Genomic DNA, 20,549 nt, shown 5'->3' with positions numbered 1-20,549 from the left:
TTAGAGGTAGAGGAAGACCTAGAAAGATTATAAAAGAAATTATAAAGAAAGATCTCGAGATTAACGAATTAAATAAAAGCATGGTTTTGGATAGAATATTATAGCGAAGGTTGATTCATGTAGCCGATTTCACGTAGTGGGACAAAGCTCGGTTGTTGTGGTTGTTGTGGTTGTTGTTGTTGTTGTAAATAAAGAAACAAATAACTATCATATCTTGGTGAAAATTTGTAGGTCCATCATGATACTTCTTTGGGGTTTTGGATTGCCTTTGAGTTTAAGTATGTGATGTCATGGTTGCCCCATCCCAGATTAGCTTATATTGGTAACATGGATTGTTAGAGGCTTCCATGTGTGAAAGTTTGTGGTAAATCCAACCCAGATTAGCTTATATTTTCATAATGACAGACAAGTGTTTTTCCACTTATAAATACTTATTTGAATCAAGACATGCATGTTTTCTTTGTATAGCTTCATACAGTGCTTTGTGTTTTTAAGTAATACAGCCATTCATTTTTAAGTAATACATGTGTTGCAAGATTCTGGCACTTAAAATAAATTAGAAAATCTTGAGATAATGCTTTTGAAGGTATCATACATTTTTACCAATACACTAGTCATAGTTAATGATGATCTTTGAAGGTTGTAGATCATTTTCAATCTAATTTCAAACACTCATGCTGGAGTTTGGTAGAAACTAAAATATGTTTTTCAAATATTCATTATGTCTTTCATATCTATTATGTCATCAGACTTGTTTACAATCTATCAATCTTTCTAGTTTCTAATATGTTTTCATTATGCCCAAGTCAATTTCTACTTTCGGAAAGATCTCTTCAATAATTTATTTTGTACTCTAAAATTTTCAAAATGACCATTCTAACAAGGTGTAAATTAATAGTATAGATGTTGGATTGAAGAGGGATTGATTTCACACACGTATCATTCTATTTGATATTGGGTTGTTGGACTCAAAAGAGTTGTTTTGTTTGCTGGAATTTTTTTTCGAGAGGTTGTTGGTTCGTGAATTAGTCTGTGTTGGTGGTTGGTTCATATACCATGTTGAAAAGTGAATGCTCACACTAGACTCTTTTTAGCTATTTGGTTTCGTGTCTGTAAGCAACATGTTCGCTGGATAGTGTCTCTCGTGTGCGTGCTTTTACTTTAGTTGTTCAGAAAAACTTGCATGGATACGAATTTAAGCCTTTAGTGTTAGAAACAGCTAATAAGAATAGAAAAAAATTTAAATTTATTTAATTTATTTTTTAATTGAATTCTGGTGGTGGTTGTGATAATGTTGGAGAGACAAAAATTTATTTATTATTTTTAATTAATATAAAATTGTGATTGGTTGTTTATAAAGCCACGTTTTCATGCAACTATTTTTCTTTTTCGTTTTAAACAAAAAATCACTTTTGATGTTTTTATCAATTTGTATACCCTTTTAAAATAATTTTGTGGTTTGACTGAGTTAGGTTTATGGTCCTAGTTTTTGTAACTTCTTTTTTTAATTTATAGATATTTGGCTTAACATTTTTTATAGCGGTTTGAATATTAGCAACTTAAGTGTTATTGATCATATTCTTAATTTCAAATTTCAATCAAATCTAATTTGATCAAATTTAATTTAAATTGTTTAAATTTAAAATTATTTAAAAAAAATTAAAAATTATTTATGAGATAAATATTTTTTTTTAATTATGTATTTTTAATATATTAATAAAAATTAATCATTAAATTCTAAAAATAAAATCTTGACGAATGCTAAATCTAATTAGAAATATAGTAATTTAAATAAAAAATAATAATTCTAAAAAACCTAATTTGATTAATTAAGGAAACAACTTTATTTTCTAATAGATTTTAAAATTTACAGAGTTTTTTTTTTTTTTTTATGTTGAACCCATTTGAAATAATTATGTAATAATCGATAAATGATTGAATTTTTATTTGATTTATAATTTAAAATAAAAAGATAGAGATCGTACTTAAAAAAGAAGATAATTTTTTAAATCATAAATTGGATAACCTTTACTTTCCTAATTTTATGATAGTTAGTTTCCTAGTGGATATGGTCTATTATTATCCGGCAATTACCCTTATAAATACACATAAGCTATTGAACCATCTAACAATTTCAAACTTGCCTCTTTTCTCCATAAAACTCTCGCTTTTATTGATCTATTTCACTTTTTCTCGAGTCAAAACTAAGTGAAATAACATGGAGCCATCACTTTGTGCCAATGGTTGTGGATTTTATGGATCTCCTTCAAACAAGAATCTATGTTCAAAGTGTTTCAACCAATATGTCAAAGAAAATATTGCTAAATTTAGCGAGAATGAATCAACATCTTCTTATCTTTCAAAGAATCTTAGTACTAATGATATTTACGATGGTGTGGAAGCTATTTCTCTCAATGACAACGAAAACATGAAGAAGAAGAAAAATAGGTGCAAGAGTTGCAACAAGAAAGTGGGACTTATAGGGTTCGAGTGTCGTTGTGGAGATGTGTTTTGTGGAATGCATAGATATCCAGAAGAACATACTTGCAAAGTGAATTTAAAGAATATTGGTCGCCAAGTATTAGAAAAACAAAACCCTTTATGTATGAGTGATAAATTAGAACACCGTATCTAAGATATAAGAAATAGATAGGTGATATTTCTTTTCATTTTAGTTTTATATAAATAAGAATTATAAATTATTCTTATGGTTATATTTTTTTAGGAAACAAATAAGTATTTCATATTTTCAATAATTCACGGCTTTTCAACTAATATTACATATTATTAGGAAAGTGTTAGTAACACACTCTCTAACACATATTTTAAAATATCTTTTATGATTTGTTAAAATTTTTAAAAAAATAAAAATTTGTAGAAGTTACTAAATTATACAAACTCCATATTAATTTGCGGGCAATTGAAGTTTATTTGACCAAATAAAACATAATGTGTTTAGAAATATGTTGCGAGTGTTATTATGATTTGTATATGCTATGTTTGTAAACATCGACATTGTTAATTTTATGTATACATACCCGTTACATCATAAAATTAATATGATTATATTATATTGTTATTATAATCCAAGGGTTGACCTAGCGGTGGAAGCTTGGGTCTTGAGAGTGTGTTTCTCTCAAGGTCGTGAGTCATGCATTCGTGATTCACCATCCATTGAAGATTTTGAAGATAATTGAAAATGTATAGTGTTCTAGATAGGGGTGGCAAAACAGGCCGGGGCCCGCCGGGCCGTCCGCGCACCCGCCAAAAAAGGGCGGGTTGGGTTGAGATTTTAGGCTCGCCGCTCGCCAAAGCCCGCCCCGCCAAAACCCGCCACCCGCCATACCCGCCGCTCGCCAAAGCCCGCCGCTCGCCAAAGCCCGCCGCTCGCCAAAGCCCGCTCCTCCTCCAAAACTCACTCTTTTTTTAGTTAATTCTAGTAATTGTAATTCTTGATGGTTTATTTTATACATTCATTTATAAATATATGTAATATTTTTTGAGTAAATTTGTTAAAAAATTACTTTTATAAAAAATTATTTTAAAAAATAAGTGAAAAGTTTAATTAAAAGGTAAAAAAAAGCCTATTAATCTATTAAAAAATTATAAATAAAAATAGGCGGATAAGCCTGCCGCCCGCCAATCCACCATCTTGGCGGGGCGGGCATGACTTTTATGCCCATTTTACTTGGCGGGCATGCCCGCCCCGCTCATTTTTTGGCGGGCATAAGGCGGGGCGGGCGGGGCAGGCGGCCCGTTTTGCCACCCCTAGTTCTAGATCGGATCAGAGGTTGGCCCACCGTCGGGTAGAGCTTAATCCAGCGAAGTTAAGAAGGCCCAAAAAAATATTTACTTACTTAATTGTTGGAAGAGTCACAACCACGTGCCCCACGAAGAGCACGTGGTCAAATGTCCACCGAAAGATCCGGTCTTCCTCCTCCAAACCTTACGGGAAGTTGACCTAGAATGGGAGTCACATGCTGACTCTGTCCTACCACGTAGGATCCTGCTAGTCTCCTATTTTGGACCTCCACGATCCAGCCCAAAACAACAGATCTTGGCCCAACACTGAGGGCATTATAAATACCCTCTTTCAGAGAAGGTCAGGTATTCATTTATTATCTCACTCATACTTCGTACTTGCTCTCACTCTGATTCTCACTTTGACATCCGAGTATCTTGCAGGTACACCCCCTTCTCTTCTTAGACCGACCAGAATTAGATTATAGGCCAAAACGATCGTCTGATTCCGGTAAAATCATATAGTATAAACAAAAATGTTATTGATTTCCTAATCCTAAAATGTTGTTGACATTTCAAGTAATTATATTTTAAGGCGTTAGGACAAAAGATGCTAATAGGACACTGAAGTGAATAAAGATGGAATACAACTTTCTTTTGAGAGCAACAAATCAACAACTATACGAAGTAAACATATCTATAATCTACAAAAGTTATTATTTGATCTTGGAGGGAAATCTAAAAACATATACATGTTAATATTTCTTATAACGAAACAATTGTAACAAAGAGCTTTAATATTAGAAAACAAAATGCGGATTGAAAATGAAACAACTCGTCTAGACCCAAGTTATTGGAATGTGGTCAGTAGGCAAAAGATAAATAATCTATTGAATGCAAATATTTTATGTAATGTAGCAGACATTGTATTAATAATGGTTGTATCAAATAAGTTCTAGTATTCAATATAATGGAATTTATTATATGATTTATAAAAGAGTTGTGGAATTATGACAACTCAAAAATTTGTTCAGCCACTTATGATTATTGCAACATTGAAAAACCAAAATATAGAAGTTTATAGCAATTGTTAAAACAAGTATCAATGCTACATTGGTCAATCTAAAATTACATTAAAAATTATCACAGTACAAAAAGCTAGTTCTTTTGCAACTCCAAGGACCAAAATAATTTTATAGTTTACTGATGTGTTACCATAATAATTTTAGCATGCTTTGAAGTACCTCAAGTGGTTTAATAATGTCTGACCCTAAACTTGAAATACATTTCTTTAAGAATTTATATTGTCAAATTCAAAATGATACTTGGAATTTTATATTATGTGTAAATTATAAGTAATACACATGTAAATGAGTCCAACTTCTAATTTTAGCATAGAAAGCATATATAAGTTTGTCAATATGTGTTATTCCCCAATTTTCCTATTAGAATCTTGTTTGGTGTTTCCTTAAGCCTCAAAATTTACTTATCAGTAATTTCATTTCAACGACATACATTTCATCCTCGGTAACTTCATCCTCTCAATCTTTCTTTGATGTTTATTTACTCATAAATTGAAAATTTACAATGATAGCGTGGCCTTTGTTTGCGGTGTCTCAAAGGAATATGAAGAAAATTGTAGAAAAATGAGAGAGAATAAATTAAACAAGCAAACAAAGTAAATAAAGTATAAACATCCGCTAATAAATTAAAAGTATTTACGTAGATGGAACATGACAAATATATTTCTCGCAATAACAATTTTGAAATATATCAACATCCGACAATAGAAAAAAAAAAGAAATTTTGTAGTAGGATAGTCCTACTCCTAATGAGAAATATGAATGGTGATGTGTATGCAGTCTATAACCACGTGAGGAAGTGGTCAAGGCCACGATTCCTTAAAAAGTAGGCAGTCAACGATTCTTATGGCCAAGGAGAGACGGTTGCTACTCTTTAAAAAATTCAAAATTCAGACCAATATTTCTCTATAAATATCTCAACCTTAGAATTAATGGGGATCAATCCATTATTCACTGAAAATGTTCCATAAGCAGATCTTTTCACCCTCTTGATCTTGTTCTAACCCCATAGAAAACACATTTAAGACATTGCTTTTCATCATCGTGAAGTTTCCTTAGCACCCAGAAATACTAAAGCCTCTAGCCACCCCTACCAGCCTATGGAGTCCACACATCTGTATTTTTTTAGCAAGTACAATGGCGCTCACCGTGGGACCCCCTGTAAAATTGACCTTGGCCACACCTTCCATTATCACACCGCTCTGATACTCATCAAAGTCTACACTCTTAACCTTAATCGTCCCCAATCATGGTTGCTAGGAGATCACAATGCACAATCTACCACAATATACAAGTAAACATGTACAAGTGAAAAATATATAAGTGAACATATACAATATATACGATATATACAAAGCTCAAAACCACAGAAACTATTGTGATGCAATTCTAACACAAAACACCATTCCCCGGCAACGAAGCCATTTTGTTGGCGCAGTAAAGCGGCAAGCAAACAATTTGGAAGTATTACTCTGGGAATTATCGTGTCCACAGAGAATGGCCTGGTTAGAATGCCATTCAAATGTTTCACTGTTTGTGAGCTCGGGTTTGAATGAACAAAAAGTAAAAAGATATAAACAGGAAAATAAATACATTCTTCGGAGAGATTAACTTATCAGGCCTGAAAATACACTTACTCGTCACAAACTTAAACCTATCGATCAATTGCACTCAACCTACAATACTCGTCATTACCATCATGTATCTCTCACATCAATGTTCATCTATGAGGCACCAACGAGATAAATCACAATCAATGTTATCTCTAACGCAAATTTGCAAGAACATCCGTATTCTCGCGTCGGCGATCTCTCGTGCGCAGCTCAAACACGAAAGTATTAAACTTCGATACACAAGTGATTATTAGCTCTAAATCCATCTCTAGAGTCTAGAAACTAACAGAAATCTATCCCTAATTAGAATCTGTGAGGTATATCTCTACAGTAACACAAATCCTAAACATAAATGCAAAAAGATTAGGGAAGATAACAATAACGATTTGTAAAGCAGATTTTATGCAACGCCATGAGCGATAAATATACATAAAATTCGAGTAAATATACATACAAACCCAACACAAAGGAAACACACAAAGAGGAGAAGAGATAAATCAAATATGTCACGGGTTGTCAGCTCCTATTGATGAGCAATCCACCTCCGATCATCCAAGTGCACGACCCAGTGTTGTTTTTTAAGCTAATCCTAACCTAAAAATGAAAACGATGGAATTGGGACAAAAAACCCCAAAATATGAAAGATTTGAAAACACAAAAAAAATGAAGAAAAAATGCTGAGGAGAAAAATAAGTGGAAGAAAGAAGAAAGGGAACGATGAAAGAGAAAATGGAGTGGGATTTCAAAGAAAGAGAAGAAAAGTTGTAGTGTTGTGAAGAGAGATATATGACTTGCAAACTAAAGTCTGCTTAGAGCAAGAACTTGCCATTAAACTAAAGTTTTTGCATTTATGCTTTCTTCTTGAATCATTTCACATCATATGATCATTTAAGCTTTATTTTTAAACTTAAAATCAAAGTTTTTGCATTGATGCTTTCTGCTCCCTAACGCCTGTGCCATTCAACTATGAAGTTAAGATTCGGCATCGGCGCAGCCGACAATGGCATCGCCTCCAACACATATACTCCCTAACGCCTCTGCAATGGAGCTTGGACTTGACATCAACATATCCGACATTGATATCTCCGAAGATGGAAAAGGTGCATATGCTCTATTTTTTTCACATTTCCTTCTTTCTTGCGTATTCCATCATGCTTTTATGTGTTTTTAATCAAACTTTGGAGGCAGTTGAGTGAAACATGAAAAGGATAGCAAAATTTTGAAGGTAAAGGGATGAAGGAGAAGACACGAGGTCATAATGGCGAGAATGTGGTGGTGAGAATTGATTACTAAATTTATGCAATGGGCAAGTGACAGTGTGGCAATGGAGAAGATAGAGTTGTTTTTTTCTTTCTTTTTTAAAACTTAATTCATGTACATGTGTCACCATTTACGTCATGGGATTGATCTGATGGCTAGTTATTGCTGAAAGTTACGTAACTTTCGCGCTTTAAAGTTAGTGAATCTGTTTCAATTTTCTCATCATATCTTATGCTGCTCTTTAATAAATTTTAATTTGGCCTTTAAAAATATATTAATTGTCAACAAATTTAATATCACACTCTTTTTTTTAGTTCTTATGTTTTTTCAGAAATTTAAAATATATATATATATATATATATATATATATATATATATATATATATATATATATATATATATATATATATTAGTTTTTTTAAATTAAAATTATGTTTTAATTGGATACATGGTTGTGATTGGTTGACAGTGTAAAAATATTTTACACTGTCAGTGCATATTATTATCCATAAATTAAACTTTCTAGACACTTCAAATTAAAACAAATAATTTTTTATGTATCAAATAAATTTTTATGTTTTTTAGTTCATACATCAAAGGCAAATCTATTCAAGTCCAGAATTTCGACTAAAAATAAAACAATCAAGCCCATTATATTTTTGAACAGTATATAATAAAAATTAATAAACATACATCAGCAATATAAAGTACTACTAATAATTTTATTCTGTGATCCAACAAAGAAAGTGTTCTACTAGTAAATCAGAGCGTATATTTTAAAATTATAAGGAGATGATTATATATCTTCTATTTTCTCTAAAATAAAAGAAAAATAAAAAGACTGAAAACTGAAAAGGACGAGAAAGTTTTTTTTTATTGTGAAAACTGTAACTGTCCCAAACGGTTACAACGCATACGAAACATCAGAAACTTGCGTCTCCGTGTTTAAGGATTCAGATTGTCTACGCCACTTCTAACGTAGCCTAACATGCTCCCTATCCTATACAACACGAGTCAATTGCACACACTCTGATTCGCTCCGAACCACTGATTTAGCCACGTTGTTTTTCTCTTTACGTCGTTCTGTAAATCAAACGACTCTGATATCCCCAACACACTTTCCTTCTTCTCTCGCTCGCTTGGTACCTATCGCCACACCAAACAGCTTCGGGTAATAATCATCCAACACCATCCCCGCCGCATCTTCGCCATCGCACCGCTTCTCCGGCATTAAATTAAATGTCTTCGTTACAGTCGAGCAACACTCTTTTCCTTGTGCACCGCTTTCCGCTTGAAATTTGGCATAATTAGACATAAGATTGTAAATATTATTGAAGAGGGATTTCATATCCTCTATTTCCGTCGTTAACTGCATGTTCTCCTTTCTAAGCCTCTCGTTTTCTTCTATTAGCGCCGCCTGCTCAAACGACGGCGACGAATCCGAAGAAATCACCTGCTCCTCTCCCGAAATTGACGGCGATACGGTCGGCTTTGAGGTCGGAATTGAAACCGACGACACTGCTGCTGTCGGAGTCGCACCGCCATTGATAACGGCCGGCGGCGATTTTGAAACGATTTTCCGTCGCTGAATATCAGATAGAAGACGTTTCTCACCTCTTCGAAAACATTCGTTAGAGAATTCCCATCGATCAGGCACAACTTTTTTAAATCCCTAAACATTAAAACAAAATCGAACACAAATTACAAAAAATTCAAATCGAAAAATGAAAATAATAACCTAAAATAGGATGATGATAAAAGAATTACATAAGTATTGAGTTGACGAACGAAGCTGGAGAAATTATTGTGCTTGAAATATTTGGGAAGCAAATCTCTCGCGAAAACGGTAGGGTTCCAAACGACGAACGATGTTCCAGTTTCGTTCCACGAAACGACGTCGTCGATGGTGGGATCATCAACGATCTGGTAGGTCTTAGCGATGAACGGTGTCGGAGTTAATCTTTGAGAGTCGCCGGTTGAGGAGTCGGCATTGTGTTCCGCCGATGGAGCCATGAAGAAGAATCTAACACGAGATAAGGGTTTATTATTTTTATCGTGATAGTTCTAGAAGGTTCGCGAGGAGGTGTAGAGGAGAAGAAATAGAAGAATTATGGAAGAAAGAGAAAGAATATTGAAATGGAATTAATATATATAATTATTAAAGGAGGAGGAAGAAGAAACTAGAAGCATTAGGTTACGTCTTTTTCTCGTGAAACTTCTTTTGTGTGGGGACACTTTACTGATTTTGTGTTACCATAAAGATGCAGAAGAAACTTCTAGACTCACTTATTAAGAAAGAAACAAAATAGAAAAATATCTAACCGATTTGAAAGATTCTCGACAAAATAATTCAGAAATATTATTTTCTCTATTTTTTTCACATATTGACAGTTACTCCCTCTGTCCCAAAATAAGTGTCTTTTTAGCCCTAAAAAGTTGTCCCAAAATAATAGTCTCTTTACTTTTCCAATGCAATATTAACTAACTTTTATCAACTTTACCCCTTATCTACACTCTTTTCAAGACATGATAATATATAACACCCAATAGTAATTAAGGGTAATTTTGTAAAAATGTTATCTTTATTGACTCAATCATTACTTTTCTTAATCTGTGTGTAACAACCTTAAACGACATTTATTTTGGGACGGAGGGAGTAACATTCTGTACAGCATAGCATCAAAATTCTAGATTTCAACTCCCTCTTATTAAACATTAAATAAATTAATTTATTAAACATTATTTAAATTTTTATACTTAGATTAAAATACATTATTATAAGACATTGCATTTAACTAAATAAATTTTATAAATTTATTAGAAATAGACTGCAAAATAATAATTAAGTGATACAATTTTAAAAAAAAATAATTATCGCTATAATAAAAAGTGAGAATAATATTTATTTTAAAATAAATTTTATTTGTTAAAATGACGAATAATATATTTTATTTTTTATAATTTCTTAATTTAATTTTAGGTTACTCAACTATTTAAATTAAAATTATTTAAACTTTTTATCATGTATAATTAAAATCCTTGAACAATTCACACCTTAAGAATGTAATATTAGAAACGTTTCAAGGATTTTAATTATGTTCTTAGGAATGTAATATTGAAAATGCAACAATTCAATGTTTGTTTTAAGTTTTAAAAAATAATTTCTGGGTATTTTTTTATTTCAAAGAATTTTTTTATTAATAATTTTGAGCTTATATCTTATAAGCTCGTATGATAATAAAAGACCTGTTTCATAATAGTTTTTTTGTCACGAGTTTATATCTTATTTTATTAGCTTATACTTTTTTTAGACGCTATTTTAAATAGCGTTTTAACTTATAGCTTATAGCTTATCATTTTTTTTTCCAATAATACCCTTATAATTTTTAATTATTTTAAATGTGCATTTAATTATTAATTAAGAAATATCTTTTTATGACATCTTACATTTATCACTTAGTTAAACAGCTAATTTTACGAAACACTTTAATTAGCTTATTTGATATCAGTCATTAGTCATCCGCTATAAGCTATAAGCTATCAGCCATCAATCATCAACCATAAACTATAAACTATAAGCTAACTTATCACTCAACTGTTAATTTTACCAAACAGAGTCATAAACTCATAATCTTTTTCATAGTTATTCTCATGGCTAAAGGGTGGAAATCCAAAATTCTCATGGAAATAAACTTAACTACCTATAATTTCCCGCTTCTACTCATTATTTTTCATTTTTGTAATTTTTATTTTAAATTAATTTGTAAACATTCCTAGGAACTTTAATTTTTGTCCAAACACATAAGAGAGGATATTATTCCTAGGAATAATATTTCAAAAAATATAATTTTATAACATGAAACAAACACACCATTATAAATAAAAAACACATAAATTTTTAATACAAATTATATGTAAAAAATCAATTTTATTTAATTTAAATATTTTATTTCAAATGCATCTTTCCAAAATAAATGTAAATAATAATTCAATTTTATTTTATTACAAATGCATCTTTCCAAAATAAAATTACATATAATTATATTTAAAATTTTTCTCTCATTTTCTCAACAACGAACAACTAATTGAAATTGTTTTTTACATTTTACACATAAGGAATACTACGGAGATACTACCATCATTCACCATCTTCACAAATGGATATGCTTAACTCCATCGTTAACTACGTAACCTTTTATGATTATATGGACTTTCTTACCTTTCTTTCACCCCTTGTCGATCCCAATATCCTTATTTCAATCTCAATAGATATAGAGAAAAAATCATTCGCACAAGTCTTGAATGATGTGTGTGACATCTCTATTTCTCAACTTCCTTAACCTGCACTAAAAGGGAATCAGAGCTCTAAAGCAATACTTGAAGACGGATACCAGGAAAGTGTGGAATCGTGCAAACACAATCAATTATAATTAAATTAATAACGGTATATCAAACATACATGTTTTAACAAAGTATAACATATATTTTACTATGGAAACTAGATAGTCATACAAGCATGTATAAAATTAAATGACCTATAAGTTGATTTCATGAATACGTGGATCCATTTAGAAAATTCTTGTAGCGTTAATCCTAAATCACAAAGGTTAAGAGACAAACAACGAACTCCTAATGACTTGTGTGACTCTTTTTAAAACGATACTCCTAATGCCTTGAATGCTCTTTAGATGAGAATATAAGATAAACGACTTGTCTATGGTACATTGGGGATCATAGCCTATTTATAGAGCACTATAAAAAAAATCTTGATCGGCTAGGGGAATATGTGAGGTGAATCACCCCTCACCAAATTTAGACATTGCTTTGGGATAACCCCTCGTAAATCACAAAAAAAAATTAAAAAATAAAGATTGTAGGATACCTTCACAAAAAATATGAGGGATTTTTAAATCATCAACAACATACAACTTTTATTATCAACAACATACTTAAACAACGTACAACATATATCAACAAAAAAAATCATCAACAACATACCTTAACAACAACATTAAACATATATCAACAAAAATAAAATTATCAACAAAATACAAGTTTTATCCACAATAATATACCTTAAACAACATACAACATATATCAACTAAAACAAAATTGACAATAACATATGAGATGAAGAAGATATGTTGGAGTTTTGTGAATAAGTGGTATGGTTGCGTTTATGGAGTAAGGATAAGACGCGAGAGAGTGTTAGGGTTTCGTTTTGAGAGAGAATGTTGTGTTCCGTCTTGAATGAGCAAACTTTCTCTTAAATATATCTTAAACTTTTCACTACGATTAATAAAAAAGGTCGTGATAACGTGTATGTACTTTTCACAATGATTACTATTATATAATAGTGAAAGGAATTTTAATTTCAATAAAAATATTATGATTATAAGTGAAATGCCTATTTAATAATCAAAAAAAGGAAAACTTCTAGTGTTGGGATTCGAAGCACGCATGCCTTAACATATGACTATGGTAACTAATATGGAACATAGGGAAATGTATTTTAACGAAAGAAAAAAATTGCAATCGTATAAATAAGATCTCTTACTTCAGTTGGCTAAATGGTCGTGGTAATATCATGTTACATTAGGTGTTTTTCTAGTAGGGTCATTCCTCTCATAAAGACTTGAACTGTGTGTAGTAAGCACTAATATTGGATGATCCTTGCGTGCAGCTGAGAAGATTCTTCTTTAATTGGAAAATTTGAGGACCATTTTTCTGTTGAAACCATTTTTAGAGTTCCTTCCAAATCTCTACAACATTTGCAGCATAAATCACACTTGCAGGGATCTCTTTGGAAACTGAGCTTAGTAAACAAGAATAAACGATGTTGTTGTTTCTCATCCATGAACGATATTGAGGAGATTGATCTTCTAGTTTTTGAAGCGTGTCATCCACAAAACCTGTTTTGTTCTTGCCATCAAGATCTATTAACATGGCACGTCACCAAGAATTGAAATTATCACTGATTAATGGTTTTGAAACAAGAATAACCCCAAGATGATCAAATGAGTGAAGATAGTAGGGATCATTATGATTTTCCATTGTAGAAAGAAATAAATAAAAGTATGAGATGAAGAAGAAAGGTACAGAAGCAGAAAATTAAAAATAAATTTCTGATACCATATGGTAGTTTGAGAGATTCATAATGAGGAAGAAGGATAAAAAGTTATCTCATTGAATGAATGAATATACAAGTGATATTGTTATTACACTTATATGGAAAGTAAGCTTGAAAAAAGTTACACTCTAAATAAATAACTTGAGTTAGATAGTTACAACTACTAGTAAATACTAAAATAACACTCTTTCTACAACAACCTCATAATAGATACATTTGGGAAACATGTAATTCATTATAAGGAGCTTTCAAGTTTCAAATATCGGCATAACTTTGTTAGGGACGTCTTAATTGATATATTTTGACGTGCATGGGCATTTGTGAAGAAAAACACATTTGTGAATTTTTTGTACGAGTGGGTGAGAAGGAAACACACTTAATGTAAATTTGGCTGGTGTTTCCCCACTAGTATAATTGATGACTGAAGGTTTTACTATGAGACATGAAGCTCTCAAAGCCGCTTCAAGTAAACCGGAGTTTTCCTACTAGTAGAACTGAGGACTAGAGGTTTTACTGTAGGACATTAAGCTCTCAAAGTAGCTTCAAGTAAAGTTGCAAAACATGAGAAAGCGTGTTCCGTCAATCAACATGCTTTCATATCATTTGTTTTTTAGCCTTTTAATTTTTCAACACTAGAAGCAATGAATATTTTATAAAGAGTGCAAAAACTGATGCATAACAATATTGTGTCTCATAGAAAAATGAATATAGTTTTTAAGAGAATCAACTTTTCCATTCAAAAAGGAGTAATGGCGCGGTTTGTTGCCTAATTGCATGCTATAATTACATAAATCCTTTATTTGATATGTGTGTGTGATGAATTGCCAATATAAAATATTTCTCAAAATACAATAGATTAAAATAATCTTAAAACGATTTAAAATTTTTAAATTTAAATAGTTAAGTGTCATAAAAATGAATTAAAAACATTACTTGTTTTAAGTTCTTGGGAGAAGCTCCTAGCATACTACAAAGTTAGCATAATTTTTTTATAATTTCGATGGCGTGTTGTGAAAAATATTAATCGTCTTTTCTGGAAATAGTATGAGAAGAAAATAAGAAAATCATTGTTCATTATTTGCATTTTCTATATCTAGAGATATATATTTTGTATGGAATTTTTCAAATCGGTTAGATATTTTTATATTTTGTTTCTTTCTTAAATTGATACCAAGTGTAAATTTTTTTTCTCTTTCTTTAGTTTAACTCAAAATCCAATAAATTGTCCCCACAGAAAAAAATTCCAATAAACGGTCCCCATAGAAAAGATGTTTTGCAATTTTGTTATAATTTTCGTATATTTTTACATAAGCAATTTTCCCCTTCCTAGGGTGTCAATTTGATCGATTTAGCCTTTTTAGCTTTCAACTATTCGATTTTTCGAAACTTTTCTACTAATTCAGTCATATCCCTTAAGTATTGGATATCTAAATTATTCCTAATAGAATAGTCTAAGCCACTCACAGCCATTTTGAGATAATCATCTATTGACTCAGAGAATTTTCTCTTCGCGCTGGTTAATTCTTTCTGGCTAATTTTTTACTGACTCATATATAATTGCTCATGAAATACTCTTTCTAGTTGATTCCAATTATATATAAAAATTGGAGGAAGTGTGATGAACCATGTGAAAACGCTCTTAGTTAAAGAATTAGAGAAATGTTTCATCTTTAAGTTCTCATTATTGGCCAAATCTCATGCCTCTATTTGATATTGAGCAATGTGCTCGATAGTGGACTCAGTAGTATCGCTTGCAAACTTAGTGAACTTAGGAACTATTCAACCCCTTGGAAGTTACGTCTACAATACATACTTAGATAAGGAAAAAATGAAATTCGCCCGATGAAGACCAACATTAAGACCGTTTTGGGATAGGATTTGTTCAACCATATAGACTATGTTATCTCCCCCCCCCAATTGTTTTGTTGGACTATCCTTACCATTTGATATGCATCCTTGTTCCTATTGACCAATACTACATTTGGGCCATTTCGACCTAAGTCTCTTTCGACTACCTTGGATATTGGTTGTTCGACCAGTTGGGGCATAACCAATTGTTGTACTTGATTATTTGGAAAACCTTCATTGTTTGCAACTTCTGGATTTTGAATTTTCCCAACTCCTTGGATATGAGGAACTGTGGAATGGAGGCTTGAAGAGCACCAAAGAAATCAGCAATTCGGCCCATTTGATGTGTCAATTATTGGTAAGTATGGTTTGTGTTTTGGATTAAAGGATTAAACAAAGTACCAATTTGTTGTGCAATCATATTAACCATATCATGGTTAATATCATCAATTTGTAGCCTCACATCCAAGAGGAAACTAGTAGTTGAAGGTTGCATAACTTGAGAGATACATTCTAACCCTCCTTTGGGTTTTTCTATTCGACTAGGATTGCTTATAGAGGATCCTAATGCTAAGAATTAATAAACAAGAAATGCAATAGTAATTGTATTATATGCTCACATAAATGATTTAGTTAATAGGTCTGCCATCATTGCAGTTGGCATGCCATATGAATATTCCTAACAACTATGGGGCAACGTAAAGCTTGGGAGGAATGAAGACGTAGGGTCTCCTATAATGGTTTGTGTAACCCTAAGAGTAGTTGGTTATGGTGGGGGAACCACCACCTCTGGTAACATCGTCGAATCTGACTTTTGACTTGCAATAGGAGCGGTTACTCCAACGGACGTTAAAATACCTACACCACCAACCATTGCTTCAAACTGTTGTTCTTCTACATTTGGAGCATTGTTTTGGGGAAGGGAAAGATCTTTTGACGATTGACGAGCCATTTCAAGAATTTTACCACTCCTCGAACATGTAAACACCCAGACATATAAAACATTACATGTATGAAGAACAAAACAGAAAATAAGAACACCAACACTTTTCTGTATAAGTGTACCCGTTTTTCATAAAAAAAGTCCCTTTGCGCGTACCAAATTGATTATTGGTATTTTTAGTAAACATATCACAAGTTTTAGTTCACTTCACTTAAAGGATTTAAATTGAAAAAATTCCTAAGGATATTTTGTGTAAGAAATTTGAGAAAATATATTTGTGCTTAAAGGTTTTCAATGTGAAAGACTCAAAAGCGTAATGCATAAGAGTTTAAATGTATAAAAAGAAAAACAGTAAAGCAATTGTAAAAAACTGATTGAATTAAAGGTGAGATGCAAGTTCATACATTTTTAAAAAAAAATTGATCTCTATAACTTAAATATGTGAATTTTATAGAAAATTTGAAAAATGCGAACCTTTTTTAAGGCCTAAAATTTGACACTATGAAGCAATCGCCTCCTTAGTACCAAGTTAACCGAATTTTTTAGAATATTGACACTTTGCTGTGCAAAATGTTAACCGTCTTTTCAAGAAGAAAATAAGGGAATAATTATTCCTTATTTGCATTTTCTAAATCTAAATTTTAAATTATTTTGTCTCGGTTAGATATTTTTTTGTTTCTTTCTTAAAGTGATAAGAAGTGTAGAAGTTTCATCTCTTTCTTTATGTTAACTCAAAATCCAAAAAACTATCCCCACAGAAAAAAAATCTAGTAAACTGGGCCCACAGAGAAGATGTTTCGCGAGAAAAATACGTAACCTAATAATGCTTCTAGTTTCTTCTTCTTCTTCCATTAATATTTCAATAATCTCTCTTTCTTCTATAATTCTTCTATTTATTCTCTTCTGTACCTCCTTGCGAACCTTCTAGAACTATCACGATAAAAAATAATAATTCACTCTCTCGTGCTAGATTCTCCTCTATGGCTTCATCGGTGGAACACAATGGCGACTCCTCAACCGGCGAGTCTCAAAGATCAACTCCGACACCGTTTATCACCAAGACGTACCAGATCGTTAATGATTGCACCATCGACGACGTCGTTTCATGGAATGATAGTGGAACATCGTTCGTCGTTTGGAACCCTACCGTTTTCGCCAGAGATTTGCTTCCTAAATATTTCAAGCACAATAATTTCTCCAGCTTCGTTCGTCAACTCAATACTTATGTAATTCATTTTTCTTCATCCTAATTTAGGTTATTATTTGAATTTTTCAATTTGAATTTATTTTTTAATTGGCGTTGGTTTTGATTGATTTTAGGGATTTAAAAAAGTTGTGCCTGATCGGTGGGAATTCTGCAATGAATTCTTTCGAAGAGGTGAGAAACGGCTTCTATGTGATATTCAGCGACGGAAAATCGTTTCAAAATCGCCGTCGGTGGCTACCAGTTCCGGTGTAACTGCGTCTGCCACAGCAGCGGTTTTAATTCCGACTGCAAAGCCGATCGTTTCGCCGTCAATTTCGGGAGAGGAGCAGGTGGTATCTTCGGATAATTCGTCGCCATTTGAGCAGGCGGCACTGTTAGAAGAGAACGAGAGGCTTAGAAATGAGAACATGCAGTTAAGGACGGAAATAGAGGACATGAAATCCCTCTTCAATAATATATTCAATCTTATGTCTAATTATGCCAAATTTCAAGTGGAAAGCGGTGCACAAGGAAAAGAGTGTTGCTCCACCCCAACGAAAACGCTTCATCCATTGCCGGAGAAGCGGTGCGATGGCGAAGATGCGGCGGAGATGGTGGTGGATGATAATTATCCGAAGCTGTTTGGGGTGGCGATAGGTAGGAAGCGAACGAGAGAAGAAGAGAAGTGTGTTGATGATAATACAGTGTTTAGCCTGAATCAATCAGTTCACATGGACGAGAGAATTCGGAGTCGTTTGATTTGCCGAAATGTGTAAAGAGAAAACAATGTGCTAAATCAGAGTGTGTACAGGATAGGGAGCACGTTAGGCTACGTTAGGAGCGGCGTAGACAATCTGAGTCCTTAAACACGGAAACGCAAGTTTCTGATGTTGTAAGCGTTTGGGACAGTTACATTTTTCGCAATAAAATAAAAGTTTTTCTTTCTTTTTCACTTCTCTTCCTTTTTATTTTTTGTTTTATTTTATGCATTGCTGAAAAATGTTAATGGTACTTGAATGTTTTATATTTGGACGAAATAATGGACTTGAATGTTTTCACTTCTCTGTCTGAATGTTTTAGATTTTTGTAACTCGTTCAAGGCTTAGTTTGCCCATGCATAACTTCTACAACATTGCTCATACTATATTATTGAACGGAGCTATATTTAATTTAGTTCCATTGAACCATCAATTTTGCCTTGGAGCTATATTTAATTTAGTTCCATTGAATGATCAATTTTGCCTTGTCATAACTATTAAAGCATTGCCTATACAACTACTATGTCTTATGCTAAAATACTTTGAAATTTGGTTCGAAATTAGATTAGCCAATTAAATTATTGAATTAGGTTCCTGAATTAAATGAGTTGAATATGACTTAAAACTAAGTTTGTTAATTAAATGAGTTACTAAGTTTGTTAATTAAATGAGTTGAACTTAACTATGTATAATTCGACTCATTAGGTTTAAGAGTCAACTCGATTATTTATGAGATAATTATATTGTTTTGAGAGTAAGTTTAAAAATTTGTTTCAAATCTTAGTCCTATATTTTCTTTTAATTTAACGATTTTAATTGATAATTTATATTTTTAAGTGAGCAAAATATTTTTTAAAAAAATTATATAAATAAAATCAACGTTGTTTGTATAAATTATAATCTTATAACTTTTATTTTTTTAATATTTTTTATTTAAAAAAATTTAAATTTAAAATGTCAAATATATAAAAAGAATAAACTTTAAAAAATGACTTTTAAGTTCGTGAAACAAACGAGTTGAACTTAACGAGATGAACCGAGTTGTTCGTGAACTTCTAACGAGTCGAATTTATGTTTAAAAAAATCTGTGACGAACTCGAATCGATATTTAAGCTGAATCAATTTTTAACGAGAAGAGTCGAGTCGAGACGAGTTCGACTCTACTCGACTCATTTCCAGCCCTGTTATGCCTTAATATCCGTGCATATTGGCTATTTAAATCTAAATAATAACTAGATCAATAATAAAGTTTTATTCTATTAAATGAGATCGATTTTTTGAATTAATTTTGTTATAATGCTCAACTAAAGATTATGCTTTTATTAAAATTGTTAATATCGAGATTTTTCTTAATGATTTTTCTTATAGTTTTTTAAAAATTTTCTCTTTCTCTAGTTATTTGACTACTTTTATAAGGAATAATGTTTTTGCTATATTATTCACAATGTATATTGGTACAGTATATAGAAACAAATTTCCTGTCATAATAACTGCTTCCTATTGTTATTGCTTAATTTCCTCTAATTAGTTACACTTAAATTTAATTGCTTGATTCCAGAATAACTCTCATCTTGAATATTTGATCCTAAAGTATCTCTTAATTTAAATGCTTTGAGATGATACCATATAAGGAATAATGTTTTTTCTATGCTATTCACAATGTATATTGGTACAATATAAGAAAACAAATTTCATTTCATAATAACTTCTTCCTACTGATATTGCTTAATTTCCTCTAATTAGTTACACTTTGATTTGATTGTTTGATTTCATAATAACTCTCATCTTAAGGGTGTGTTTGTTTCAAGGTTAGAAAAATTATTCCTTGGAATGATATTTCCAGGATTACTATTCCTTGGAATATTATTCCAACTTATGTGTTTGGTAAGAACTTTGTTTCCTAGGAATAATGATAAAATTTGTTTAATTTAAAAATATTAAAAAATAAAAAATAATAATAAATGTGAGTGATAGTGGGAAGTTAAAGT

General features: G+C 31.7%; 3 protein-coding genes across 3 annotated transcripts; 2 read left to right on the top strand and 1 right to left on the bottom strand.

The window, feature by feature from the left end:
- The first annotated feature begins 2,172 nt into the window (after positions 1-2,172).
- Positions 2,173-2,635, top strand: LOC131612349 (putative zinc finger A20 and AN1 domain-containing stress-associated protein 8). The gene has a single exon (XM_058884148.1). It carries the CDS (start codon positions 2,219-2,221, stop codon positions 2,633-2,635), a length of 417 nt encoding a protein of 138 aa, XP_058740131.1. The 5' UTR covers positions 2,173-2,218.
- A 5,910-nt stretch (positions 2,636-8,545) lies between these two features.
- Positions 8,546-9,825, bottom strand: LOC131612341 (heat stress transcription factor B-2b-like). Its single transcript, XM_058884138.1, has 2 exons — positions 9,464-9,825; positions 8,546-9,368 (listed from the first exon to the last, which is right to left on the bottom strand). The coding sequence occupies exons 1-2, from the start codon at positions 9,707-9,709 to the stop codon at positions 8,787-8,789; spliced, it is 828 nt and encodes a 275-aa protein (XP_058740121.1). The 5' UTR covers positions 9,710-9,825; the 3' UTR covers positions 8,546-8,786.
- A 7,553-nt stretch (positions 9,826-17,378) lies between these two features.
- LOC131612329 (heat stress transcription factor B-2b-like) lies at positions 17,379-18,755 on the top strand. The gene is made up of 2 exons (XM_058884127.1): positions 17,379-17,843; positions 17,938-18,755. The coding sequence occupies exons 1-2, from the start codon at positions 17,598-17,600 to the stop codon at positions 18,577-18,579; spliced, it is 888 nt and encodes a 295-aa protein (XP_058740110.1). The 5' UTR covers positions 17,379-17,597; the 3' UTR covers positions 18,580-18,755.
- Positions 18,756-20,549: the final 1,794 nt, after the last annotated feature.

The sequence above is a fragment of the Vicia villosa genome, linkage group LG1 (genome assembly GCF_029867415.1).
Source record: "Vicia villosa cultivar HV-30 ecotype Madison, WI linkage group LG1, Vvil1.0, whole genome shotgun sequence".
Taxonomy (NCBI): Eukaryota; Viridiplantae; Streptophyta; class Magnoliopsida; order Fabales; family Fabaceae; genus Vicia; species Vicia villosa.
Note: the sequence above shows the minus strand (reverse complement) of the source record. Positions and strands in the feature narration are given on the sequence as shown.